The 27999-nt window shown below is 39.8% G+C and overlaps 1 protein-coding gene across 3 annotated transcripts in view; it reads left to right on the top strand.

Moving 5' to 3' along the window:
* The window catches only part of FOCAD (focadhesin), a 121404-nt gene that overhangs the window by 92691 nt on the left and 714 nt on the right, over positions 1–27999 (top strand). For all 3 annotated transcript variants that reach the window (XM_056323863.1, XM_056323862.1, XM_056323861.1), the window contains exons 28-44: positions 1307–1545; positions 3204–3293; positions 8747–8894; positions 10740–10859; positions 11808–11930; positions 12697–12774; positions 13147–13218; positions 13373–13475; positions 14618–14698; positions 15792–15920; positions 18700–18815; positions 20071–20331; positions 20964–21053; positions 22231–22408; positions 23831–23928; positions 24785–25036; positions 26532–26607. In XM_056323863.1, the coding sequence (XP_056179838.1) occupies positions 1307–1545; positions 3204–3293; positions 8747–8894; positions 10740–10859; positions 11808–11930; positions 12697–12774; positions 13147–13218; positions 13373–13475; positions 14618–14698; positions 15792–15920; positions 18700–18815; positions 20071–20331; positions 20964–21053; positions 22231–22408; positions 23831–23928; positions 24785–25036; positions 26532–26607 (2254 nt within the window). The remainder of the gene's footprint in view (positions 1–1306; positions 1546–3203; positions 3294–8746; positions 8895–10739; positions 10860–11807; positions 11931–12696; positions 12775–13146; positions 13219–13372; positions 13476–14617; positions 14699–15791; positions 15921–18699; positions 18816–20070; positions 20332–20963; positions 21054–22230; positions 22409–23830; positions 23929–24784; positions 25037–26531; positions 26608–27999) is intronic.

Here is a 27999-nt window from a genome sequence, read left to right as displayed (position 1 = left end):
GAACCCCTGAGGGTCAGTAGTTGTATAGTATGTGCTTGCAGTGTGATAACCAGCCTGAAATTCTCAAGCCATATCAGGCAGTTCTTAAGTAGGGTCTTGAAATGGACTGAAAGCTCAATATAGACCTTAAGGAATAGGTATTGTTAACTCTTTGACTATCTGTTATCAAAACAAGATTGGAGATTCTTTGTGTCATGGGTGCGGAAGGGAACTTGGGTCCTACAAGGCCAAATACCAGCCTGCTAATGTGTCATAATGTTTTCTAACCAGAACTTTAACTGCATTCATGAGCTGTGTTTGGTCCAGTAATGAGATGTTAGCATCAAAAAGCTGAAAATGGATCCTGAGTCAGCTTTGGCATGTCATCACGGATAGGGGACATACATCACCAAAACAAATGTAGTGTTAAATAAATGCAAGGCTGGTTGGACATAAGGAAATTCAACCACTTGGTTAGCAGTAGCAGTTCTTGTTAGATTGTTCTGTCATTCTTGCCTTTGAAAATAATACTGTTTAAAAAAGGTATTTTTGAGATGGAACAATGTGACAATGCTCCATTTCTAAAATCCGCTTACTTCAAAAAAATGTTAAAATCTTATGTGTGTAAAATTCTAGGGCACACAGTTGAAATCACTGTCTTGCAGAGTGCCTTGCATCCTGGAGTTTTTTTCTTTTCTTTTTCAGAGTTGCATATGGAAATTGACAAATATACATTAGGCTATCATTTACAGTCAGTCCAAACTTGCTTTATAAGTAGAGGTAGCTGTATGGATTTTACCTTTCAAAATGGAAAGGAATTAAAAACATTTGTAAGAGATCTTTCTTCAAGAAATCATCTCTACTGGTTATCTTGCAAAATCTCATGGTATTTTTTATCCTAGGTGTGATGGTTTTAAGTTAGTGCTTTTTCCAGCTCACTAAATTCTTAGTGTGTTATAATTACAGAAGTACACTAACATCATGGCTGGTTTCTGTTTTTCTGATCGTGCTGCTGCATATTTTAACAGGGAAGGTGAAAACTAAAATAGTCCAATGTATTTATGTGCCTACTAGCTGTTAAAATCTAGTTGCAACCTATCTTATTTTGTTTACAGTTTCATACTTAACAATCTTATTTACGCTTAGAAAATACATTATGAATAGAATTGTTACCAGAGGCAATTCCATGAAATGCTGTTTATTGTCAGATTGGAGTACATCTGTGCTGCTGTTTGCTCTATATGTATTTATTTTAAATTCCTAAAGTGCCGAGTGTTACTACCTGGAAAGGAGATCTATTTTCTTCCCTTCTTTTATGTTTTTCTAGAAATCCTATTCAGGTGAAAATACTGCTAGTATTATAGCTCGTTCCTGTGCCGCCACTGCTTTGTCTCTCCTAGTGCCAGTTTTCATTGTATCATGCAAGGAGAAGGTGGAGGAGGTCCTGAGTATGCTGACTGACAGGTTACCTGGAAAACCAAATGCTGATGAGTCTCAAGCTGTTCAAATCCATGTTGGCCTTGGTTTGGGGATGTTTATCTCATGTTCCTATGAAGAAAAACTCAGGTAAGGATTACTATATGTAATGTAGGTATGCAAATAACTTAATTTTTCAGCATATGGCCTTAAGTTCTGAAGAATTATTTACAAGTCATAGGCAAATGATTTTGAGGGGATCTGCAATGTTTCTTAAAAGGGGTCTTTTGTTATCAGTCTTTACCACACCACCCCCAGTGCTATCCTGGATATTTTGCCATTTTTTCAGGATGGATGATTAATTTTCATAATACCCTAAGGTAAGTGTGCAAAGAGTCAGCTAGAAGAGGCGCACGCTTGTTTTTAAACAGCACTAGCTGCCCTAGGAGGCTTAATTGTAAAGTAATTCACAATATAGTAAAATAATTCACAATAAATTCTCATTGGTTTCTTTCTAAGTGGTGCTCTGGACACTGGATAGTATCCACTTACATCATGTGAGTTACACATACAGGGATGGAGCTATAACGGAAGTAGTGTAATGGACTGTCTTTAAGGCATGCTGTTAACAGCTGTGTTAGCAGCAAAGAGATGTTCTGAAGTTGGTAGAAAACGCCTCTTTTGCAGAAGAGTTGGCCTTGGCTGCAAATTTCTGATGATTCCAGAGAAATTAAGAAGCGGGTTTGGCTTTATACTCCTCCGTCTTGACTACTAGGGATCCTTTCTGCCTATAATATATATCTATATACCCATAATAGGGTATATACTATATATGCCTGTATACCTGTAATAAATGTTGAAGTAGTGCACAGGCACAGGTATCAAACAGATTTGCTCAGTGAAGCTAAATTTTCCAACATGCCTGCTTTTGTTAAAATGCTGTTCAGCATTGCTCTGTTCTAATCCTTGTCCTTTTGTGTCTTGATGCCTTGCTGCATCTGACTCAGCCATGTAACTTGGGGATGGGGTGTCTCACAAGAGAATGATGTTAGGTCAGCCTGGTGTTTTGGAGTATTTGAATGTTTTTTTGCATTTTGGGGTTTTATTTGTTTGGCAAGGAGTGTTGAAATCAATAAATTTATCTAAAAATCTCTTACAGACTGTAGCAGTTTTTACTGTTCCACTGCCCTGCATAACTCCAAAGCTTAATTTTAAACACTCTTCCAAGCAACAACAGCAAAACTTGTAGGGATGTAGCTGTAGCTAATATAAAATCATAGAGTCTGTTTACATTAAAGATGCCCTGTTCATTAAGAAAACTGTGTATATTTTGTAAGAGGGGAGTCCCTATGACATCTTTGGATTGAGAAGTAAATGTTTCCTTTTTTATCAGTAAGTTAGGTAAATGGATGGAGATAGGGATTTACAGAGCTAATATCTTAAAACGTCGTAATTTTCAGTTTATAAATAGTTATAGGTCTAGTAGAGATCATGTTCCATCGGTATCCCCCTCCCCCTGTGAGGTGTGTTTTACAAATCCTAGATGCTGGGTGTTGTAGCAATAATGATTGCCAGTTAAGGTCTGAATATGTTTTTGTTATTTGTATATGAGTATGTTTATATGAATGTGACACAAATGACCAGTCATATAGTTATTGCTTACAGACTAGTATAAGAACCTGCAGCAAGAAGAGAACTCTGTTTACTGGCACGTTAAGTCTTAGCAGGTGGTTTAATATCCTGTATGATTTAAAAAGCAGAGCTGTGTTTTGGATGTTTTTGGTTTCTATTTTGATTTGTTTTTGTAGTGACATACCCAGTCAACAGATTAACTTAGTTCTAGTGAAGTCCCTGGATGCACTGGAAGAGTGCTGCTTTGACACCAGTCTGGAGTACAAGTGAGTTTCCTTCATTACTTATGATACTTAGTTTTATTTTGAACTCCACCTTTTCAATTCATGCTTTTATTCCTTAATTCTACACAGAGAGTGTAAGGGTAGGATAAGGAGCCAGCCTGTTCTGAGTTCTGCCGTAGAACCACTAACCCACACAGGCTGGCAAGGACCTTCAGAAGTCCGCATCCCTCCCAAGACAGACTCGGCCATGGGCTTTGACTTGCCCGAGGCTTTACAGTCAGGGCTTGAAACCCCCAGCACTGGAGGCAGCACATCGTCTCTGGGCCCTGGTGGCACTTCTGGGCTGTCCTTACTTCCATGTGAACATCTGATGATATTTCAGCTTGTGCCCACTGCCTCTCGGCCTCCCACCGTGTAAGAGCCCAGCTTCATCTCCTCAGTCCTTTCCTGTCAGTGCTGGAGATGCTGTTGGGTGCCCCCAAAGCCATCCCTTCTCACAGATGAGCCAGCTGTGGCCCCACAGCCTCTGCTGTCAGGGCAAGGGCTCCAGCCTTGCTGCCTCAGTAGCATTCCATGAATGCATTCCAGTTTTGTTGCTGTCTGTCCTGCATTCAGAGCAGTATTCCAGGTGTATAAGTGAGCATGGAGTAGAGGCGTGATCCTTCCCCTGGCTCTCATGGCTGTGTCCTTGTCATGTTCTCCACGCTTTGCTGGCCCTCATCACTGCCTGGGTGCATGTCTGGCCCTGCCTTGGCTTGCTGCCTACCAGTGCCCAAGGCTGTCCCCAAGAGCTAATGCCCAGCTCCTCTGGCCCCAGACTGTCTGTTGCCAGGTACAGGACTGAGTTGGTGCTTGTTGAATTTCAGGGTATGCCTGCTGGTTTATTCCTCTGTGTGTTTCTCCCTTCAAAGTGAGTGTCCATAAATGAATATGAATACACACATGCACACACACGCATATATATTAAAAAAAGCCTTCATATATGTACATATATAAGCATATGCATAGGTGCGTATATCTAACACACACATAGGTTTTTCCACACAGTCCCTAGTGCAAGGTGAAAAGAAGCAGTGGCCACCACTGCCACAAGTGAAAACCTTGGGCATGTGTAGAGAACATGACCTTGCTCGCAGGCAGCGGGGAGATACCAGCAATTCTAGGAGCAGGGTTGCTGATCTTACCTGCACCCGTTCAGTAACGAAAGATGTTTCTATAAGTCCTTCCTTGATGCTTTTGAGTGATTACCAAGGTGTTCGGTGAAGTCTAGCTGCTTCTGCGTTGGAGCCTGTTACTGGTATGTGCATGTGTGTGCAATATAGTGCGATCTCGGGGAGCAGCTGCCTCACGTGACTGACTTGTCTGGGAGAGCCAGGCCGTTAGTTTAACAACTGTGGGTGGCATTTTGAATACTGGTTAAAGCAAATATGTTTAAATTAACCAACTGAGGTTATGCTTCAGGTGTCCCAAAGAGAAGAGCAGCCCACCAGCAGGGCAAGAAATTATTGAAAGGTATTGCACAATTGGTGTTGGTAAACCTGGAATAACTGAACAATAAAGCGCATGTATCGTTGCCATTACACCGTGAGCATCACTAGTAGTGTGTCTTCCACAGCAGTCATTTCCCTTCTAGGTCAGGGAAGGTACTGCAGTATCTTGAGTGCCTCAGTGCGGGTACATAGAACTTTTATTTGATTTTGAACATCTGCCCAGTTCCTCCCTGTTGAGAGGAAACAGAGCAGTAATTCCTGTTTGCTTTTTTCCTTCCCTCCTCCAGTGGACCTCCTGAAAAGCTGTGAGGGGTCACAGTTGCAAACCGTTGGGCTGTGAACCTATATGGCTTAGTCAGGATTTGAGCTGCCTCTTGAGTGGTACTGCTTGTTGTGAAACCTATTAGCTGGAGATAAATGCCTCACGGAAAAGCCAAACTAGACTTCTCTGGCAGCGAGGGGTTGCCACGGGAGTACAGGACTAGAGCGAGCGGGTGGCCATGGCTGCAGGGTGGGCAGGCATTTGTGCTCCCGGGCTCATGCTGCCCCCTAGCGGAACGCAGCGGCCCCTGCACCCTGCCCCCAGCCTGCTGCCCCCTGCCCTGCACCCTGCTGGCCCCCTAGACCCTGCCCCCCAGCCTGCAGGCCCCCCGCCCCACATCCTGCTGGCCCCTGGTCCTCCAGCCTGCATGCCCCCTGCCCCACACCCTGCAGGGCCCTGCACCCTACTATGAACCCTTCTGACCCCCTGCGCACAGCCCCCCGCGCTCTGCTGGCACCCTGCCTTGCACCCTTCTGTCCCTCTCGATCCTGCCAGCACCCTGCCAGGCCCATGCCCTGCCCTGCACGCTGCTGGCCCCCATCACACTGTTGGCCCCCTGCACCCTGCCCCACACCCTGCCACCATCCTGCACCCTGCCAGTGCCCTAACTGGACAGCTGTAGGCTTGTGTGATGTGGCATGCCTCCCACTTGCTTTAGAAAATGTGTGTCTACTCAGTAATGCACCTGTGCAGGGTTGTTGAGTAAGTGAGACCTCTTGCACATCGAAGGACGTTATTGAGAAACAGATATTTTTGCTGAAGTTTTGGTTTGGTCTGATCTTCTACCTTGAGTATCTAGGTAAGAAAGTGGTTTATCTATGTGTGTGTTATGCAAACTGGAGGTCACAACCATGCTTCACTGATCATATAAGCCTTGATAGGAGTGTTGGGTTTATATACAATTTTCTTAATTTAGTTAGGAGAATTGTCCTTTAAAATTGGGGAAGGGGGGAAGAGGTAAGAGAAACGAAAACAGAGTTGTTTTCAATAAGCAGTAAGAATATTTCCCTGAGCCACTGCTTTAGTTTAGTGAAAGTCCAGTTATGTTCCGTAAGAATCTCTATGTCAGTATAAATTGCATAAAATACTCTTAAACTGCAGGTTTCCTCTCAGAAAAGGTCACAATAACATTTGCGAATCAGTACAGTTTTATGTTATAACTCCACAGGGAAAAAAAAAAAAAAAAGTGAAACATACTTTTAAAGGGGGAAGAAGATTTCAGATAGTTAAGCGTGGTAATACAATGTTTCCTCAGTTTTTAGCTGAAACAGAGCTTCACAGATGGCAGAGCCCTAGAAGCTTTGAGTTACTCTTGATTTTAAATGGAATACACTCATGTTATCGAGAGATCTGTGAGTGGGCCTTAAATCTGCCCTTATATTAGACAGAAAGTGAAATAAGTAGATTATTAAAATGTACTGGTATGCCACTTTTCAGTATGCATGTATATGGAAAATCTGTATGACAGGTGATTTAGACAGTTCTTTAGGCCACAGGTTTTTGTTGTACTTCCTGATTACAGAAGCTATGGAACAACTCTTTTTTTTTTTTTTTTCCCCAACCCTAATTTATGTGGAGCTTAGGTTGAGCGAACATGTACATTCATGGCTGTTAACTTTTCCAGTTATTCTTGTAGATTATATTAAGTAGATTTTTTTCAGATGAACCTCAGTGTATGGGGGAAAAACAATAAATAAATAATTAAAAGAAAAAAAATCAACGGCAAGGATCCAGTTGTAACAGCACAGCATATGGGTAACAAAGAGCAGTACATACAGTCCCTGTATTGGAAGGTTTTTCTTCTTCCCACCCCCACTCACCCTGCTTTCTGCTAATAAAGAAGAATGTGTTGAAGATTCAGTTAACTCTAACCTTATGAAAGGTTTGCATGTAAAAAGTTTTTGAGAAAACTAAGGGGCAGTAGATTTTCTGGCTTGCCTTGTTACATTTCCCATGTTGAGGATGAATTCTGCAAGACCTTTGCAGATACAGCTTTTTGTATAAAGTTAGTGCATGGCAGAACTGGGTTGCATCTGTAAGAATAAATATTGGAGAAATATTGAGCAAATGATAAACACTGATACATATTGAGTAACGATGTGGTAAGGAGCAAATTGCTATGAAACTTGAAACACACAGTAGCCTTCCTTTAAATTGCGGTGTGGAGCTGTACTGGGTCTGGCTGAGCCCCATAGCAGCCCTCACAGCTCTGTGCTCGTATCAGTAGCTGGAAAGGTGCTCATAACACAACACACCAGTGTTTTGGCTACTGCTGAGCAGCGCTGCACAGCATCAGGGCTGCCTCTCCAACCTCCCCCCACCTTAGGCTGGGCATGGGCCAGATCTTGGGAGGGGACATATCCAGGACAGCTGAACCCAAGTGACTAGTGGGATATTCCATACCGTACGGCATCTGCTCAGATGTAAAAGGGAAAGTACAAGGAAGGGGAGCATTTTTTATTTATGGTGTTTGTCTTCTGGAGCAACTGCTGGCGTGTACTGATCTCTGCTTCCTGGGAAGTGGCCAGACACTGCCTGCGGATGGGAAGTAGAGAACAGTAACACCTTTTGTTTTCCTTTGCTTCTGCACATGAGACTTTTGCTGTTGCTTCATAAAACTGCCTTTATCTTGACCCACAAGTTTCTTTTCATTTTATTTTCTCCCTGCCCTGTTCTGCTGAGGAGGGGAGAGGTAGAGCAGCTTGGTGGGCACCTGGCATCCAGCCAAGGTCAACCCACCACAGGAGCATTAAACCAACTTGCTCTTTATGGAGCTTTTTGCAAGGTCAGTAGCTGTTTGATTTGACTTTAAGACATCTTCAATCACAACTGTCATCAGACTTCTACATCGTTGTCCTGGATTCAGCAGGGATAGAGTTAATTTTCTTCTTGGTAGCTAGTGCAGTGCTGTGTTTTGGCTCTGATGTGAGAACCATGTTGATAGGACACTGATGGTTTTAGTTGTTGCTGGATGGTGTTTGTACTGGGTTGGGGACTTTCCGGTGTCTCAAGCCCTGCCAGTGAGAGGGCTGGAGGGGCATGGGGAATGGGGAGGGGACACTGCCTGGACAGCTGACCGCAGCTGGCCAAAGAGGTATTCCATACCATGGGGCATCATGCTGCATATGTAAACTGAGGGCAGGGGGGGTTGGCCAGGGCTGCTGATCGTTGGGCCAGGCATCGGTCAGCAGGTGGTGAGCGGTTGTGTTGTGTTTTCTTTCCTCCCTTCCCTTTGGATTTCATTCCTTTCCCCTTGTCCCTTCTTTTTGTATTAACTGTTGTTATATTTTACTTTGTCTCAATTATTAAACTGTATCTCAGTCCTTGAGTTTTTACACTCCTTTCTGATTCTCCTCCCCACCCCCCTGGATGAGGGGGGAGTGAGCGAGCAGCTGCATGGTGCTTAATTACTGCCTAGGATTAAACCACAACAGTAAGATTTACTATTTTAAGTACACACTTTCTTCTTTTGTTCTTCTTTTATCCTGCATCTCCTGAAAAGCATCACCTATGTGTGAAACAAAAACTATTCGTAAAATTGACTGTGGTAAGTAAATATCCACAGGACTAGTTATCAGGCAACACCAAGAGGTCTTTTTGTTCAGCAACACATGTTGAGGTGAAAAGACAGTTCACAGCAGCTGAAGCATACTTAATTCTTTTTCTTTTGTCTTCTCTTTAAGCACTGGATGTATTTTGGGAGTAGGACTTGTTCTTTCATGTATGAGTCACAGTAGCCAAACAGAAATGCGAGTGCATGTTTCCACTCAATTCCGAAAACTCTGCAAATACCTGGACAGCAGTGAGGACCAAAGCAGATGTGTCCAGGAGGTATGACGTATTTTATCAGAAATTTCAAATCTTACTTTTACTTTGCTGCCTCTCTTTAGTAACTATAGACTTTTTACTGAAGCTTTATATCTGTAGTACTGGAATGCTTGGTTTCTATTATTTCTTTCACAATACACAGGAGTTTTATCTGCTGAAGAAAACCATAGTAACAATAATAGAATAACATGTAGGCTGCTCAAACAGTAAGAAACTGCCTGAAAAAGTAACAGACATCACACTTTGAAGTGCTTCTTTAATTTCTTAATCTTAAGTTGTTGAAAGTTGGGTCATGAGTAACTGTGGGTATGTGTTTGTCTTACGTGTAGTTGTTACGGCTCATCTGATCTATGAGAAAGCAGACAGCAAGTTACCCTCAGAGGGAACGTTAATACTAATACTTGCTCCTTCAATATGCCCTCTGTTTCCTTCTTTGAAAGCTGGTGTCACTAGCTAATGTGAATCTTGCACTTGTGAATGCTGCTATGGCCCCATTTGCTATTCTCATGATCGTAACGATATTTTGAAGTGTGAGCATGAATTTCAATTTAATTTACCAACATATGTCCTGTAAGTTTTGACGTGGTCCATGTACCAAGTGTATAACCTTACTAAGGTAAAACTTGAGAAGTAAAACTGATGAAATTGGAGGATTTTACAACAGAAAACAAGTATTGGAATAAGCAGGTGTTTTGCACAAAAAAAAGCAACCCTGTACCTGATGTATGTTAGCCTGCAACAGCTGAACAGCTGAGTTGCATAATCATGTTTTTTCTAAGGGAGTTAGCAGAGGTTGGTAGTAGTATTCTCTTTCCCCTCTTGGTACTGCTCTGAAAGCTTTTTATTAAAGGTCTTCTTTTATGGAATTTTATTTTTTTAGCAGTACATGTGTGTTGGGGATTAGGTTTTTGCAGTTTATGGCTCATGCATTAAAGTGTCTTGCAGGTATGAAATCATTTATTTCTCCCCAGACATCTCAAAGTGCCTTACTGAACTTAAATTGAGTTCAGTACAGCAACTTCTGAGATGAAAGGCACCATCTGTTTGACATCATGAGATAGTCTGAGATGAGAAGCAAAACCTACCCTTTTCAATTAAAATCTCTGTAAGGAATTGTAAAGATAATTACTTGAGGAAGATTTGGCCAGTACCCTAGGATGAATAATACTAAAGGGATGCACAAGAGGCTTATTCAGAGCTATAAATGGCTGGGATGTAATCCTGTACTCGAGAGGTAACTTTGGCCTGCTGTAGCAAGAGGTACAATCTGAGCATTACTTGGGCCAAGTAAAATTGTTGTCAGTCCTGCACGGTAGGTAGATGCTGTCTGCTTCCCTTATAGTCATGTGTGGTTTTGTTACTTAGCTTCAGTACTAAGGAGGTTAAACGGTGCGCTTCATTTCCTTATTCTCCGTGTCTAAGGCTAAAGAACAGAAAAAGCATCGTGTATCCTTCTGCAAGGACATGAAGCTAGTGTCATGCACTGTGTGGGAGACAGCTCTACTACATGCTCCTTTTCTGGTGTGTGGACCTACTTGTAGCCCTGATGGGATCACAGCATGCTGTGTATGCTCAGATAAATGATGATCGCATACTTCGGTTGAGAGGAGTAACTACATTCAAGATCAGCAGTTTGACCTACATAAAACCAAAAGTACTTCCAAGCTTTAGTTGTATTTGTCAGTGTTAGCATCAGTGAAGAATCTTTCAGAGAGGGGATGAACATCTGAAAGAGTAATTTGAAAACGTCATGGTTTTTTTGTCATGCTGGCACATTGCTCCATGTACACATTGCTACAGTGAATTTGATCAGATACTGGTTAATAGAATTAAATATTGTTTTTTCAGGTACTTGCCTATTCTGTGGCCTGTTCCTGTGTCTCCGCTTTCAGTGTTGGAATCATAGAAGCAGCTGAGGCTGAGGAGGCCATGAACAAGCTACATACCTTAGTGGAAAATAATCAGCAGGTCATACATAATTCAGTGTTTGGGCTTTGCTTCAGTTCTGTTTTTCTCTTGTCTATTTAATATTGGATATTGCTTTACCCAGGCTGTAACTTCAAAAAAATTGTATTGATCTACTTTCAGCATTAACTGACGCTGCCTGTGTTGTGCGTACCGTGTGATTACAGGTGTATAGCAATGGCCAGACAGTGAAATAAAACTGGATTTTATCTGTTTGATTTGGTTTAGAAGGGAAGTTAGTTTTGAGTTCTTTTGGGAATGTTTGAGTTCTCTCTTGAGAACTTTTGAGTTCTTTTGTGTCTTCAGTCCCTGCATTGTGCCAATTTTTGTCTCTTCTATGATGTGTTTCTTTAGATTCTTTTTCTTGGTAGGAAAATACATCTACTGTGCTCTTCTGATTTTTTGTTTTCCCTTAGCCTCCAGACAGTGCATCATAGCCATAGCCACAGCTTCCTACAGGTGTCCGTTTCATTCCTAGTGTCCTAGGGTTATCCTTTAAAAATGCCAAAAATAATCTCCATATTTCCGTGTGTGTTCTTTTTTGTTAAATGCTTGCCAGAAAAAAAAAAAAGGGAAAAAAAAAGGTAACCATTTTGAATCAAAGCCTGCTATTGCACTAATCAGCTGTTTAGAATATTTATCTGGAAAATAGAAAGTTAAAAATAAACTACCTTTGCTGCAGCTTTTTATCTTCATATCTGAACGACTGCTCTAAAGTAAAGCCTCCAGAGCAATCTACATGCCAAAGATCAGTATTTAGTCTCAGAAAATCCTGTATCACTTGACGTGAGAAAATACTTGAAATAAGAAAGTGTCCAGTATTTTAGACAAAGACATTACTTCTAATTATTGGGAGATAATAAATATTTAAGTAATGTTTCAAAAATATTTAAAAGAATATAGAATCCTATGGAAGATCTGTTTTTTTAATGTATCTTTTTCACCTTACAGACCCATGGTTTTGCTTTAGCTCTAGGTGCAATAATATATGGATTGTCAGCTTGTGGTCATGGGAAAGCCGAAGACCTGAGTAACAAACTAATACCAGCCTGGATAAAAATCGTGCTTGCAGAGGTAAAGGAGGTTGAATTCATATCCTGTTTTTTTGGGGGTGATTTAAATGAAGAGCAGGAACATACTTTTTCTTACTTCTGCAGGAGTGATTCTAGGAAAAATTAGGACTATCTGAACATGCTGTTTGACCTTTGGAAGCAAAAATACAACTTTGTTGTTTGCTAAAGAAAAAAAAACCTGTTTCTCTTCTGCTTGGGTGATACATGGGAAGTGCTTATCTCCATTAGATCTTAATTTGGACATCTTTTCTAATTTCAAACAATAAGGAGAAAATCTAGGTTATTAAATAAAGGTGCCATGTGAAATTAAGTGCTACTTATCCAAATTAGACTAACAGAATGGTGGTTATAGTGCTTGAGTTGTTATAAGAATTTTAATCTATCTCATTGTAATAAATTTGTGTGTTTGGAATCCAACTCGAAATTTACATGTTAGGATTGCAGCTGAAGGTAAGAATAAAGAAACAGTGTTTCAGAGTTGAGTTGCACTGGCATATTTTGTGGAATGCAGACAGTGCTGGAAGAAAGTGATTTGTTAGGGAGAAATGCATGATGATTTCAGATTGGGAGGGGGAAAGCCTTTAATCACTGAGACAGGGATAAATAATTATCCAGCATGCTGGAGTCTGCCATAAAAAGATTGTTGGGTGTACAAGTTGAGAGATGTTCAAGTGATAGCAGTCATAGTTTTTTAAGTTGGAAGTGTTTTGTCCTACAGTAGTGTTGTCTCACTGCATTGACTCACTGATGCTGAATTGCACTTCCAGGGTTCTCCAACAATGCAGCGTCTGGCTGCTGTCAATGGACTGGTTGCACTGGTGGGCTCTGAAAGTGTCATGATACAGGTGAGAACAAGCAAGCCAATGGTACCTTTATCTCTTCTAGAAATTTAGGTAGAAGGCAAGGTGGAATGACATCCTCTGCATCCCTATGGATACCAGGGCATTCCATTTATGCAATAATGAGTCATGTTGGGTATGAGCCAAGCAGGATAGTATTACAATATGTAAAATGGAGTCTGTTACATTTTCTCATCATGTGGCCCATGTGCAGTGCCATTGTGGAAAAGTTTACAGTCATGTAGGCTTTCTCTCTTCACTCCCACAGAAAGGCACGTGCAAATGTAATCTGTCTTTTCAGCACATGTTCTCTGTTCTGTTGTTTCTTTTTTTCCCTTATAAAATTCACATAATTTTATTTTAATTTTTCTCTGGCAGCTGAAATCTGAGAGCATTCAGTCCTCCTATTTCCAAAGTAAGCTGAATGAAGTCATCAGAACCCTTACACAGGTAAGAAGGTAGCATGTGTTTCCTGCTTTGGATGATGCACTAGAATATTGTGATACCTTGAACAAACAGGCCAAATCAGCATAATGTCTGTGTGCAGCTTGAATGAGGCAATGTAGGGAAATTTGTCTTAACTAGTGGTTTATTGTCTCAATAGGTAATCAGTTTTTCGGGGCAGATTGGCCTCCAGACAAATGCAGCAGGACTTTTGGGACGCCTTCATATGTCCTGTTTGTCTTCTACCCAGAACAGGGCGTCCGGTAAGATGCTTTATTATTGCTGCTTAAAGAACATATGGAAGTAGCGCCTAGCTAAGCAGGCAGCAAGGGACACATTAGGTAATACAGGCTAGGCACTGCAGCCCTGTTAAATGACATGACAGACTTTGACTCAAGAGACCCCATGGTCCTGTGTGCCAGGCCTAAAGTTTGGAACATGAAGCAGGCATCAGTGTGCTGAATATGATCTGCCCCCATCTGCTTTTACTTGCAGTATCAAAAGTAAGGTTCTAAGTTGTTCTGATCAAATTTATATATTATTTCTGTCTGTATTCTTTCATAGAATAAATTGTAAAGAGGTTTTACGTTACATGTGGCGTATGTTTGACATTACCCACTCCATGCCCTGAAAACTGATTAATTTTTGTTTCAGCACTTCCCACTGTATAAAAAAGCCAACTCTTAAAAACTGGTCCATAACAAGAGCAAGCTGATGTTTCAAAAGTATTTTTCTAGAAGTGATCTTCTCTGGTTAGCTGAAGTCAAAAACTAGTGTTGTGTGCCCGTTCAGTGTAGCAGTTAATGCAGAAATTCATATTCTGTTGATATATCATTACCTTCCGGTGTTGTTCCAGTATCTGTTGGTAAAATAAAGGCAGGATTACACCTTGGTTAAATACCAGTAATAGGAGGGAACAAAGTGGACGCTGTTCGCTTCAGTGTGAACCAAATTGGGAGCCAATAATATGAAGTGTAGATAAACAAGATAAAGGTTCTTGCCGTTTCTGCTTTTGTGTAATCTTGGCACACATCCCTGAGGTTAGATAGATGTGGAATGCCTCGGTTGCGTTGAACTTACTAAGCTTTTGAAGCTCTCCCTTTTAAAGCCTGGCTCACCGTGGCTGATACATTTTAAGGAAGTTCTTATCCCTGGCTTTTCATTTGGGCAATTTATTTATTTTTTCAAATCTTGTACCTCTCACCAACACAAATGTTTAGCTTCCCTTAGAAGTGGAAAAGCCAGTGCATCTATCAATAAACTTGTGATCTAAATGCTTCGAGTCACCTACAGAATTAGTTAGCTCAAACATAGCTCAGTTTGGCCTTCGAATTTATGTGGGAGTTGAAGGCTATAATTTCTGCTGACATGTTTTAGTGTATAAACAGTCTTTTTGTCTTTACAGTTCCTCCAGATTTTAGTTACTTGCCTCAAAACAGCTTTATCCGGGCAGCCATTGACTTTGCCATTGAAAGTGGAAAGAAAGGTAAGAAGATCAAACTGCATAAAGGGAAATTTGTTATGACAATAAAAGGTCACCCTAATAACCTGCTTTTATTTGCAAAGAGAATTTTCTAAATACTAAATTGAATTTCACTGATGTGGAATATTTAATCTCTAAACAAAAAATTGAGTAACACTTGACACAATAAGGTAGAATTGTGTAGTTAGGGCTTTAATTTTCTCCACTGAATTTCTATGACTTTTTAAACCCTTTCCCCTTCCCTCTGTGTCTGTGAGATGATGTGTCCTCCCTGTGGGAATGAAAGTGAAATCACTTTAGGTTTTAGCATGTATCCTCAGGAATACACCATTATCAGGCAAACTTTATGCTGCCCCTTATTTCAGTGGTCCTAGGTTTAGATTCTCTGTAACAGAGTGGGATTCAACTGTGTTACTGCTATGTGTGATAAATGCAAAGGAACCTGAAGAAAGTATGCTCTTACATGAGGAGTTGTTAGTGAAAGAGAGCTGTCTTTGAGTACAGTTTTAAGGGAGATAAAGCAGAAGAGATTATTCCTGTGTGGAGCTAAGTGAGCTCACTGCTGTCCCATGAAGCAGGCTTTGCTTTCAATGGAGGTAAAAATTGGCCATGATGGCTTGCCTCCCACAAGGACTTTCACCAAGTTAACTCCTTGTGTTTAAGTAACACAGTATGTAGCAAAGGTTAGCATCTGTCTGACAATTCTTGTGGCCAGCACCTACAGGATGGGGAGGGAGAGCAGTGTCAGAAAACTTTGCTGTTCTCCTACTAATGAACACAAAAATACTACCCTACTAGATGAGGAAAATCTCTAATTAACTCATAAATCGGTTCAAGGAGAAGGAACCAAAAAGTTTCTATTTATCAGTAACAAAAAGCTTTTTTTGATAGGACATTAATGTTAACAACACGTGTTGATTACAAACAAGAGATAGCTAATTCTCAGGTACAAAAAGAAGTAACAGTAGTTTTAATAATGCTTTTCAGTTCTTCACTATAGATCGGTCTTCAGTGCAGTGTTTGCATTTTTTTCCTGAGCTCTTTAGCCAAATGTGTGTGTATAACATTCAGACTTAGATTGATTCTTCTGTTGTAGGCCCTGAATCCGTTCCAGCTGAGTTGGTGAAAGTAGCACTGGCACCTATTGCCTTAGTTGGAGAAAGCCATCAGTACCCACCTGTAAACTGGGCATCCATTCTTTCTCCTTTGATGAGGCTAAGCTTTGGTAAGAGTAACACTTTTCTATTCAATCGTCTGTACTTGTTACAAGACTTATTTACTAACACAGCTTCCACAGACTTTAGAGCCCACTTCAGGGCTTGAAATTATTGCGGGGATTGATATGTTTACTGTGCTTTTAAGACCAACTTTTTAATGTTTTCAAGCATGTATTTGTGATCACCATGTGGAAACAGTTTGTTTTCACTCAGGAAAAGACTAGAGAAGGTCAGAGCTAAGAAGTTTGGAGCAGTATTGGAAGTTCCCTAAAACACTGGTGAAATTGGCCAATTTTTTCATTTGAACTATTTACAGTAAGAAAAGCCCATCATGAAACTCAACTAATTGTATCTTATTTTCAGTACTCACTAAATGCTGATCCAGTGCCTGTGTCAGAGGCTGCAGGCAGCTTACGAGTTTGAACTGGTCTGTAGTTCATATAGCTATCACTGGTCTGACAGACACTTTCTACTAAATTACACTGGGTGACAGAGAAGAGCATATCCCTTTTTCCATCATGATCCTGATTTTGTCAATGCGCTTAAGAGTATTTTTTTCATGCTGGAGAAAAGCTTAGATCCTGAAATATTATGTCAGGCAGCTTGTATAGTATTTTCTACTCATGATATCTCATGGTGCCTGTTTTGGTTGACTTAAATGTCTGAGTTTCAAACTAATTCCTTAAAAACCCCAACAAACTACTGCACCAAGTTCTGTATTCCCTTGTTTGATTCTACTGAGTTTTTTTTCTCCTGATTTATCTAACTGATTACTGGTCTTGCGGATTCTTTTACAGCTGGTTTGGGTAAGTGCTATTGCATTTAAATTGATGGGCTGTAGAGCCCAGATACGGGAGGTAGTTATTTCTTTCTGGTGTTTATTTTACTTACACAGACTGCTTATATAAGCACTTAGAAATCATTGCACTGTCCTGTGAGGAACAGCTGCTTGCTAGATGCAGAAAGATTTGGCTACATATTAAATATTTTTGATTATACTTGAGCTGCAACTTCTGTTTTACTTGGTATTCTTGCAATTGATTGTAAAGTCTTTCAAAAGAATAAGTGAAAGAATTTCCTATACCGAGCTTTGCAGTCTATGCAGATGCAAACATGCACAACCTTATGAATAGCTGAAATTTGTTAAATGTATGGGGACTTTTTTTATTCCTATTTTTCACGTGGGAGTCTTACTTTCGTAAATCAGGGGAATTCCAGAGGAAACAGTACATTGATTTTGTGGCTATATTTTCATTGACAGCATCGTAGTCTCTACTTTTATACATAATTTGTCTTGACTGTCCCTCTGTAGTGTTGTGGAAGTTGCACACTCTTCTCTAGATTATATATACATACATACAAAAATAGGTCTTGCTGTATGCTAACGAGCAGTATTCATGTTGTACTAGAAAGTATGATGCAGAACAGTTGTATTATGTCCACCTAACAGTCCACCTAGAAATGTGACACTCTAACACACTTTTTCTGGAACAGCTATAGCATTAATACTTTTATGAAAGTTAGACTGTGTGCTCAGTTCTCTGAGATTCTTTAGATCACTGTAACCCTTTCTGAGAATTCATGACTGTTTTTATGAACTCTAAATGTTTCACAAATTCTGCTGTGAAGGTTTGTTCATCTGTAAGCATATTGAAGACAACAGATTGCTTTCCCATCTTACAAGGTTTATTGCAGCATGGTTGAGCAGAAACCATATAACATGATTGAAGTTGTACCAGCTATTCAATAGTGCTCCGAAGTCAAGTGCCATAGGCAAATCATAATCTGTGTCTTAGCAGTCCAAGCTAGTGAGAGAATTTTTTAATTGGTTACCAAAGTTTCCTGTTAGAATTTCACCCTTTCAGAGACTTGCAAATGACTTAGCTTCTCGTATAAGATATTTTAATTCAAGGGGCCTGATTGTAGACTCTTAAATCTTTGCTTTGTTCATACACTGATGTTAGTGAACTTTATAAAAGTCATGCTATGTAGATTCTCACTTTCATTACTGAAGGAACATTTTAACATGCAAAGCACTCTTAAGTTTTTTGCTGACGTTTCCCAGTAATGTGTTTTCTAATGGGTCAGATGCTAGTATAATACTTAAATTGTTTGTCCTGATATTGCTGTAGCAATCATGAGCTATGTGGAAGCCATGCCATTGCTCAAAGTACCTCTTCAACATATTTATGACTGGTTACTCTATTAAGAAACAGACTGTAACAGTCATTTAAGGAGGCTTTAAAGAGAAACCAGTAAGGAGATGTTGTAACCATTATATCTCTATGCACAGTAAGGTCTTGCCACATGTTAACCTGGAGACTGCTGCAAGCAAGCACCCACGGCAACAAGAGTGACTGGTCTCTGTTCTGTGACATACTGTATGAACATGGGATACATGGAAGAGTAGAAACATGTGAACAAATGCTTATTACTTCTACATGTAGCAAGAAGGAATATTGACTCATTTCTCCTTCTGCAGATTAAATCTTCTCTTTATTTGGCAATGAGTTTTTTATTTATTACTTTTCTTACTATTCCCATGTTTTTATTCTTGAGTGAATTGAAATGAACTTAGACAAATCCTGAGATTTCTTGCTGAAAGTGCATGATATGTGAAGACTTCTAACATGTATGTGTTAAAAGCTTCATGCAGCATCTCTAGAAAAGCAAATTTTAATGCCATGCTCTAGTAGAACAATAACCCTCCTTAATTTTATGAGTTGAGAACAAATTCAAAGTGACAATGATTTCTTCATAATTTTTGTTTGTTTTCTTTTGCTTTAGGTGATGAGGTAAAACATCTCTGCCTTCAATTGGCTGTGACACAGGCGCAGTCATCTCAAAATGCAGCAGTGCTTTTGGGGATGTGGGTGGCACCGCCCCTTGTCTACACTGTCAGTGTACGTATGTCAGAAAATTTGTGGGACCTCATCACCTCTTTCCCACAAGGTTCCTCAGTGATGATGCTTAGGATATCTCAACAGAAAAGGATTGCTGAAATTCAAGGCAAACAAGAACTGCTATGTTGGTGTTGCTTAAATTGGTTAAGACCTTTTCCCTCTCTCTTGTTTCATGCTATATCTCTAATAACTTAGAGGTGTAAGAAGGATGGCATGTAGGGAGAAAAAGTATCTTTTATTATACCAGCTGATAATCTTAGAACCAAGCCCAACCGATCTGTCCAAAAGTTTGCCTGCTTCTTGCAGCAATGTCTCTTGATCTAGTGACATGTTACTTCTTGAAAACCTTGCCTTAATTCTGTAGATAGTCAATAGACTAACGTATAGTATAATCAGATTTGGGCTTATCCTCCAGTCCAGTGGAGTTCTTCTTACAGAGGTACAATATGGACTCCGTGATACATTATGTAAAACTCCCTGAATCCCACAGTGCACTTGACTGTGCAGTTCTGTCAGCTTAGACAAGTTGAGGAGCTGGCTCCTGACAATTCTCAGAAAATCCATTGTGGATATCTGTGATCTTTTCCAGTTCTTCAAGGGGTATTTTTTTGTCTTGTAATTCTGAATTTGTTAGTCTTCACAGATACACAATTTTAAGGTGCATAATTGGTAAGGTACCAAAAAAAGAAAAATTTTAGTTAAGATTTTATTTCTGAGAACAAGTTTCTCACTGAAGTGGGGGTTTGAGGTCACAAAATGAGCTCAACCACAGGGTGCGTAAGCTTTGGATTCCTTCAAGGTAGTTACTGATTCTTCCTCACTAGCTAGCAATGTTAGTGGTGCTAGGAGTACCATGCTTGTATCCTTGGCTGTGTCGTCAGTCAGTATGCTTTATGTAGAAATACAGTGCGCACCATATGGGGAAATGACAATTGTCCTGTCAGTACAGAGACACAATATCTAGGGCTCATTGAAAGAAAGTCCCTCAATTTTTAAGGAAAATAGAATATTGACATGTTTGAACTGGTTTTAACGCCAATTTAATTGAACCGTTTTAATTAACATTGCTTTTAATGCAAGCAATTCGTCAAAAGAGGGTAGAAGAATTGAGAAGTATTTCTGACCTTGAGTGATTTCTTATGTGATGTTTGAACGACTTTTTTATAAAAGTATTTTATAATAATATCATTTATAACAACAGTTGAAGGTCTGAAGAGCTAAAATCTGAAACTAAGCAAAATTTTTTGCTTTTCAGATGAAAACCCAGAAGTATCTTTTCATGTCCCTGCCCCTGTGGATGAAACATGTTGCAGAAGACAAACTACAGTTTTTTACAGAAGTGTTTCTGATACAACAATTTGAAGTGAAGAACCGCACAAAAACCCCAGAAATTTGCCAGTGTGTTTTACAGGGGCTCTTGCAGGCAATGAAACTTCCAGACCCTGCCCAGTACTGCTGGAGCTTTCTGTGCCAGGCTGTGGAGAAAATATTTGAGCTTCTACCGAATGAGGTTCAGGTAAGGAATAAGTATGATGTGTATGAGCATTGTAGCTGGACATTTTTACTGATGGTAAGTCCCATCTTTTTGCACTGACCTATCAGATTTGAAACATGAAGTAGATGTAAAATTTTTACTGATAGTAGTTAAGATGCTTCTGTAATTTCAATTTGAGTTATTTTCAGATATTCTTCAGAAAATGACTAAGTTGTGAAACCAGTTTAATGTACACTTTTCCCTCATAAATGATTTGGTAATGGAAGAACACAGTATTAGTACTGAAATAAATGTTATTGAAACAGAAGCAGAGAACAATCAGAAGGATGGGGGGGTTTCCCCCACAGAGGATTCAGCTTCTCACAGTGATTTAAATAAACTATCTAGCTACAGAAAGCATCTCCAAGAAAAGGTACTTTTCCATCAAAAATAAACTGTCTGAAAGTTTTCATATACCATTATTCCTTAATTAATTAAGTACATTGAAGTCCCCAGCAAATACAGAATTTCTAAAATAGAATAAGTAAGATGAGGCTAGAGACTAGATTAAATATTCATCATGATCATTAACAAAATTCCTGGACTTACCAGTTTTAATTCTGAAGAAACCTGGAAGTATACATCTAAACACACATTTACTTTTCTGTTTCCAGAGAGGTGAACTGGAGATGTATATTGATGTAGGAAATTGTATCTCAGAAATGGCTGATTCAGAGATTGATCGCATTGTCCAGATCTCTAAGGTAATGATGTTTCACTTCTGGTCTTTTTTCACAAAATCCCATGAAACAAGCATGTCTTACTGTTTTTCTTGTCACCAACGTGTTTTAGCTCATTGGGAGCATCAATTGTTTTATCTGCCATGCAAGTTAAGAGTGTTCTGGCTCTAATTTTCAGGCAGCAGAGAGAAACAAAAGTGATAAGACCCCATATCCAGAGTTTTCTCAAGGCAGCTGAAATAATGATTATTTCACCTGGGAGCTTTGAAATGGAGAGTCTTAAGTAGCTTGTTCGAGTTCAAGCAGGCAGGGGTCTGTTAGCAGAACAGGAGTGGTGTTAGATCTTCTGAATCCCAGACCAATGATGCAAACAGCAGACCATAGTCCTCTTAGGTTAGCATAACCACTTACTTGAAACAGAGCGTGAGTGCATCCCAATGACCATCTGTGCTTGAACTGGTGGATCCTCACTTCTGTTAAAAATGTGAAATACTCTGAACCACCTTTCATTCTTGACTTAGTGCTGTATTTGCATTCACATTCAGAACGTTTCCTGGTGGACAAGATGGCTAAGGATGACAATGGAATAGAAAGCTTGCAGCTTCTGGCTCGCCAGTGGAATCAATTAGCCGTGGAATTCTTAGCAGCTGAAATGCTAAGGAAATGACCTGTCTGGAAGGACTTAGGGGTTTCAGATCAGGTTATTATGAACAAACGTCTGTGACATAAAACCACGTTGTTCTGTGTACAAGCAGATTCACTAGAGAGTCAAGTGTTTAGATAAGTTAGGGAGGCTGAACTGTCATTTCCTTCCATCAGTTGAGTTCTTATTTCCACGCTGGAAAATGCCATTTAAGAAAACCTTTTTTTTTTGTCACTGCATTGAATCTCTCTTGCAAGAAGACTTAGTCTCCAGAACTGTCAAGCTGGGTAATTTCAGTTTAAAGGGGAATGTAAAATTTAAAGCAACATGAAATCAGTCAATCTGTACTGAGTTGCCCTTCACTGGACTGTTTATAAGCATGTAAAATGAAAGTAATATGTACAGTCATCTGTTTCATAATTTGTTTCAAAGGAAAATCAGCCTGCCAGATAATCAAATAATTTCTCCCCTTCTTTTATAAAAAAAGGAATGCAGCATCTACTGTTCCCACAAGAAATGTATGTTTTAATTTAATATGTTTTTTAATTGCATTTGCAGAACAACATAGAGAAGGTCACATTCACGAAAGTGTATTTAATTTCTCAAGGCAGACTGCCTCTGATGAACTTCAGTGATGTGATTAATACTGTGGCAGGATATCACCAGAAAGAAAGTATTTTGTGGATGCTCTTGCATAGTTTCTATCATGCTCGTATTGTGAGCCACGAAAACACAGGTAAGGCCAGGCTTAAAGAATAATCAACAACAAAGTCAACAGGTATTGATGAATCTACGTGGATTCTTTTAAAATAATTTTAAGACTGTTTAAGCCAAGTGTTTCCAAATTTTTCTATATTAGAAACTACTCAATCTTCAGAATGTTTCTGCTCTTCAAAAATTTCTATCAAACATTAATTTTACATTTTTATCCAATTCTTTATGTTTCTGTGGATCAGCTACAAGTCATTTATCTCAGTCAGGTGGTTTACAGACCAGAGTTTTGATTAGATCTGTATCTCCTAGTCTTCTTAGACTTTCAGTGTAAGGTAGTTTTAGAAATGTACATAGCACATCACAGGCCAGTAACAGTGCAACTCTGCTAACCTTCAAATCTAGTATCTGACTTGGACTTACTGATATGTGACACGGTAGGTAGGGTCGTGTTCCCATGAGGCTGGTTGAACCAAGGAGATAGCTTGCTTTTCTGAGGTCCTTGCACTGAATTAACACAGGAAATGAATTGCCCTTCTGCCTCTTCATAACCATACCAAATAGTTATCTGGTGGGTTAATGAGTTGGCTGGCTCAGCGAAGGGTTTTTGATAAAGCACTGGAGCTGATGCCAAGAGAAGTAGCAGAATCGCACAGGAAGATAGAGGAGGAAGGATCTTTGGCTGCCAATGTTCACAAAACAACTTCAGAGTGTTGTATTTCTTGATGCCTTAGCTGCCAGCTGTGCCTGAAGAGCTTCAAAGAGTAGTGAGTTTTGAATGAGTGAAGTGAGACTATTTTGGATAAAAGGGGAGGCCACATGAAAGGAGGCACATCTAAAGATTAAAAGCAAATGATAGTGTATGAAGTGACATAGTCTTGAAGGTGAAGATGTTTATTGGTTTGTGGGCAGTAGAACAGATTTTGGACAGCAGAATCTGAATGAAATGTGTTCCATCCTTGGGTTGAGGGCTGATTCTGTTTGCATGCCTTGACTGTATTTCAGTGATCCTCTCTGCACCGTAGGATGATTTTCACAGCACTCCCCACATTCTTGCTCATCCATCATGCAGTGATATATATCAGTGCTGGACTTAGATGAAGTACTGGGGCAAAAACTTCAAGAAGGCTCTAGGATTCTGTAGCAGTCATATATGCAGACTGGGTTAGTGAGACCTGCAGGCTGCCATGAAGTGACATAACTTTCAATCAACATTTCTTTTCCTGTGTGTTCATTGTGTTGCTTGCATTATAAGAAGCTTCCATACTGTTTAAAAGCCTATATGCCTTCTGTCAGTGGCAACCGTGAATCAAATGTGATAGTAGTATTGGTAAGCACCGTCCTTCCACAGTCAGTGTTTTGTTGCTATAGTGATTTGCCTGTGCTTGCTTTTTAATTAAAAATGGCACATTCTAGTATTTTATGTGAGTCAATGTTCTTCTTCTAGGAGTGCTGAAAAGAATGGACTGGCTGCTAAACCTGATGGGCTACATCAAAAATTTAGCATACAAGTCAACACCCTTAGAAAAAGTTGACCTTAAAGAGGTACATGCTATGAAAATAATTTGTAGCTTTCAGGAAAAAAGGAGGTTTTGATGTATTTCACATTCTTCTTCAGCAATAAGTATTATTCCTCATGCTTTCGTATTTTAGAATATTGTCATCTTACTTCCATAGGGAAATTCTTCTCAACTTTTGTGAATGTATGTGTATTTAAAACTCTTACTTTAATATAACCATGATGTTTAAATTATGATAGAAGCTAAAAGTAATTAAAGGAAATCATTGATTCAGATGTACTGTATTTAGAACAATTAGAAGAAAAAAATGAATTCACCAGTAAAACTGTCTAAGCAGGTCAAAACTGTGCAGGTGCTGTTTCTAAGAGGGTTTGGACAGTTTTAGGAAACTGGTATTGTTCATTGTTATGAACTTAAACTCACCTGTTTAAGTCTGGTTGAGGACATAAAATACACTACTGCTCAGATCAGAAAGGCATTCATTATATTGCTGCAGTATTTCCCAACCATTTGTAGCACCACAAGGGTGAACCATCTCTAATTTCCCTCAACACTCAGCTTGCTGTAAAGAAGCTATATCCCCATTTTAAATGAAATGTGGATCAGCCTTAATCTAAAGGATGATTTTAGAAGAGTGTTGTTTTGCTTTTCTTTCTGTAGACAATTTAGTTGGATGTGGAGTTTAAAAAAAGGCTTATGCTGCCTCAGAGCATAAAAGAATATATTTTCAGTTCTTGCACTTCGAATGTTAGCTGAATTTTCAGATGATTGTTTTGAAGAGAAAGCCACGATCTGGATTTTTCTTTTTTTTTTTAGTTGTTTTTCCCCTCCTTCTGTATTATTCATTTAATTAAGTGTATTTTTACCTTTTTCCTGTTTAGTACATAGATTTCCTACTGTGGCTGTTTGCAGCTTCTGTAGTGGCCTGGGCTGACCATGGTGCACCATTACTGCTTGGCCTCAGTGCTAACTGGTCACCATGGAAGAACCAAACAATATCGCCAGAATTATCTGAAGATCACATTGGCAATGACCCTGCTGACAAGCTTGCTGTGCAAGAGACTCTCACTCTCCTTCCAAGCAGCATTTCCCTTTTGCTGGCTAAAGAGCCTTGGAAAGAAGAATCACAGAAGGTAAAATTACACGTAGTGGTGCACATTTTCCAAGAGTCAGAAAGCACCCCATTTTTAGTAATTATCTGAAGTCTTAGGTGGAGCAGTTATTTGCTCTATATCTATTGCATCTGACTTGTGATCTTGGGTTTCTTTATTTGTAATCAGGTATGAATGTAGTTTCTCAAGTACAATGTGAGAGTTGCAAAGAGAACTGCAGTGTTAGGAGTCAAAGTGTTAAGAAGGTACAGCTAGGAGAGGAGAGCTGGCAGGTGCTGGTAGCAAGTCAGTCTTCTAAAACACCGAAAGACAGATCCTCTGGTTGAACATCAGCACAGTGGCAGTTTAGGGAAATCGAAGGTATTCTGTGTAGCTTGTAGTGTGTCATTTATTTTCAAGTAATGTTTTCAAGTTGAAAATAAGTGTGGAAAATTGTGCCTAATTTGATAAGCCTATGGTGGGTTGCTTGTGGTTGAGATATGTGGAAGTACTATTATAAACCTGTAGCTTAATAGTTAGCTGTTTTGTGCAAACCAGAATCTGTTAAGGACTGGTTCCTGTACACCCCTATGCTCAGAGTTACCTCTGAAGTCAGAATTCAGAATGTGGGAGGAATGCAGGAGTGTGCTTTTAATATGCAAATGCCTGCAGGAGCGGGCTGTAAATTAGGACCATGCTGGCAATCAGTTAGCTGAGGGGAATGTGCTCGAGCTTGTAGGTCATGAACCCTGGGAGGGCAAGGAGTGTGAATAGACTCAACAATTAACATGATGAGTCATGCTGAGAGAGCATAGGGGAGTGGGGGACGGATGGTGCCAAGGATGGCCCCAGGAAAGGTAACACCTTGCTGTTAATTGATGGTAGTTAACCACCAATCGGGGATTGCCTAGTATGCAATGCTTAGCTTCAAGGACCAATCTGTTTAAAACGTGCAGCTTCTGAAAGTGTATATAAACTCATGCTTCTGTATCCCGCCTGTCCGTCGCAGCAAATGCCTAATTAGGCTTTAGGGAAGAAATTAAGGGTATGCCCTGAAAATCATCCTGGTTAAGTTTGAAATACCACATTGTCCTCCAGGCACCCTGTGCTGCTAGGAAACAGTGAAAAATGGGGGAGGTCAAAAGAGGGACAAAGGCAGTAGGAGTTCTGAAGGATTTGCAGTAAAACATTTGGGCAAGTGACTGATAAGAAAGAATTGTATTAGTAAATTAAAGGCATGAACAGACAAGACAGAGGGAAGCTATTTACTTACTGTGCCTTCTTTGTTACAAAGGATTATTGAGGTAGTGAGCAAGGGGAGTTTCAGATCCAGCTGTGAGAGAACTTGCTCTGACAGTGAGATGTACTGTAGGGCGCTTGGATAGCTTGGGCAGAAGCTTGATGCGCCACTGCCTCTGACTAGATAACTATGCGTTTAACAGCAGTCAGATGTTACCTGTCAAGCTGAAAAGGATTTGTGGCATTCTGATACGGAGGCTCTTTTAATTCAGATTTTCCTTTGTATTTCTATGTTTAGTTTATTGACTGGCTGGTCAGTATGATGGAAAGTCCTAAGGAAGCATTATCAAAATCTTCTGCAGACCTGCTGAAAGGTATGATATTTTTAATGGGTTCCTTGTTTTTCCATAACTGTCAGTACTGATCAAAATCTAGTTGTTGAAAGGACTGAGATGAATCTGTACTGTTAGCATATGTAGGAGAGCTACATTTTGTCTTTAAGGAAACCTTTACAGGTAAGAACACCTTCTTAGTATTTGCTGTCTCATCTGCTAACTTATGGTGTGTTGCTGAAGACCCGAAGTACCTAAAGGTACATCTGGTCCTACAAGTGTATTTCAATGATAGATCTGCCAATTATTTTTGAAGTTACCCTTACAAATAAAATGCAACATCCTATTTGGACACCCTCCAGTACTAGAATCACATAACAATTTATTCAGGTGCAACTGAAGACTGAACTGTAGGGAAGGGATTGAAGACAGATAGTGACAGCCTAGTAATGTGGTCTGACAAGAGGGTAGAGGAATGACGGTTGCTGAAAATATGTATGAAAAGAAATATGGGAAGTACATGATATTTTGAATTATGGTAGTGGTATGTGGCCCTAGCATGCACCCTATTGCTCACCTAGATACGTAGGATTGTGAATGCGATCTGTGCAAGTCATTTTAAAGAGGACACCACAAATATTCTCAAGCGAACTGAGTGTGCTTGTGCTTCCTTCCATTAACACAAAGCACTTCCCTTGAATCACTTGATTTGTTGGACCTAAACATGACTTCTTGAAATACGAAGTTTTTTGTATCAGTAGAATATTTAGCCTTTTTTGGAGGGCCTGCAGTCTTTAGTCTCTGATAAATTTCAAAATTCCCATGTTGTGTCTGTGGAACTCCACCAGAAACAATGCTAAGGGCTGTTGGAGTCTCTCCTCTGTACATCAGAGGGTCCTGATATACACTATATCCTCAGTATGCCCTGATTGAGATAAGTCATTGTTTCCCTGGAACTTTCCCTTGTTTTTTTTATTTTAAATAGTAGAACACAAAATTTGCTTCTGGATGACTAGAAGGTGACTGGTTTGATTACTGGGTTTTGCCTAAATGCATGATGCTTTCAAATTGAATTAAGCAATCAGTAGATTGCATTTCCAATCAGTGAATTGCAGAGAGGACTCGAAACATTGTACTTCGTGCTTCTGACCTTTCCTGTGCCTCCTGTCTCTTGCATCATTGCTCACTGAATTCAAACTTCCTGCAGCGTTGGTTGATATATGTCACTTCAAAGTGATGGTCTAGTTAGCAGATGTGATAGGATTTCTGTGGGAGACATACCATAAAGCAGATGAAAGGCCTAGTACAACATCCCATTTCCGTGTAGAGACTAGTGTATGTTATGAACAGCAGAAGTAGTATCAGGCACTCCCAGGCTAGGAAGTGAAAAATTCATAAAAAGAGTTAGTAAAAGGAGAGCTGAATGTATACATG

The sequence above is a fragment of the Falco biarmicus genome, chromosome Z, assembly GCF_023638135.1.
Source record: "Falco biarmicus isolate bFalBia1 chromosome Z, bFalBia1.pri, whole genome shotgun sequence".
Classification (NCBI taxonomy): domain Eukaryota; kingdom Metazoa; phylum Chordata; class Aves; order Falconiformes; family Falconidae; genus Falco; species Falco biarmicus.
The sequence above is the reverse complement of the archived record's forward strand: the minus strand, read 5'-3'. Positions and strand labels throughout refer to the sequence as shown.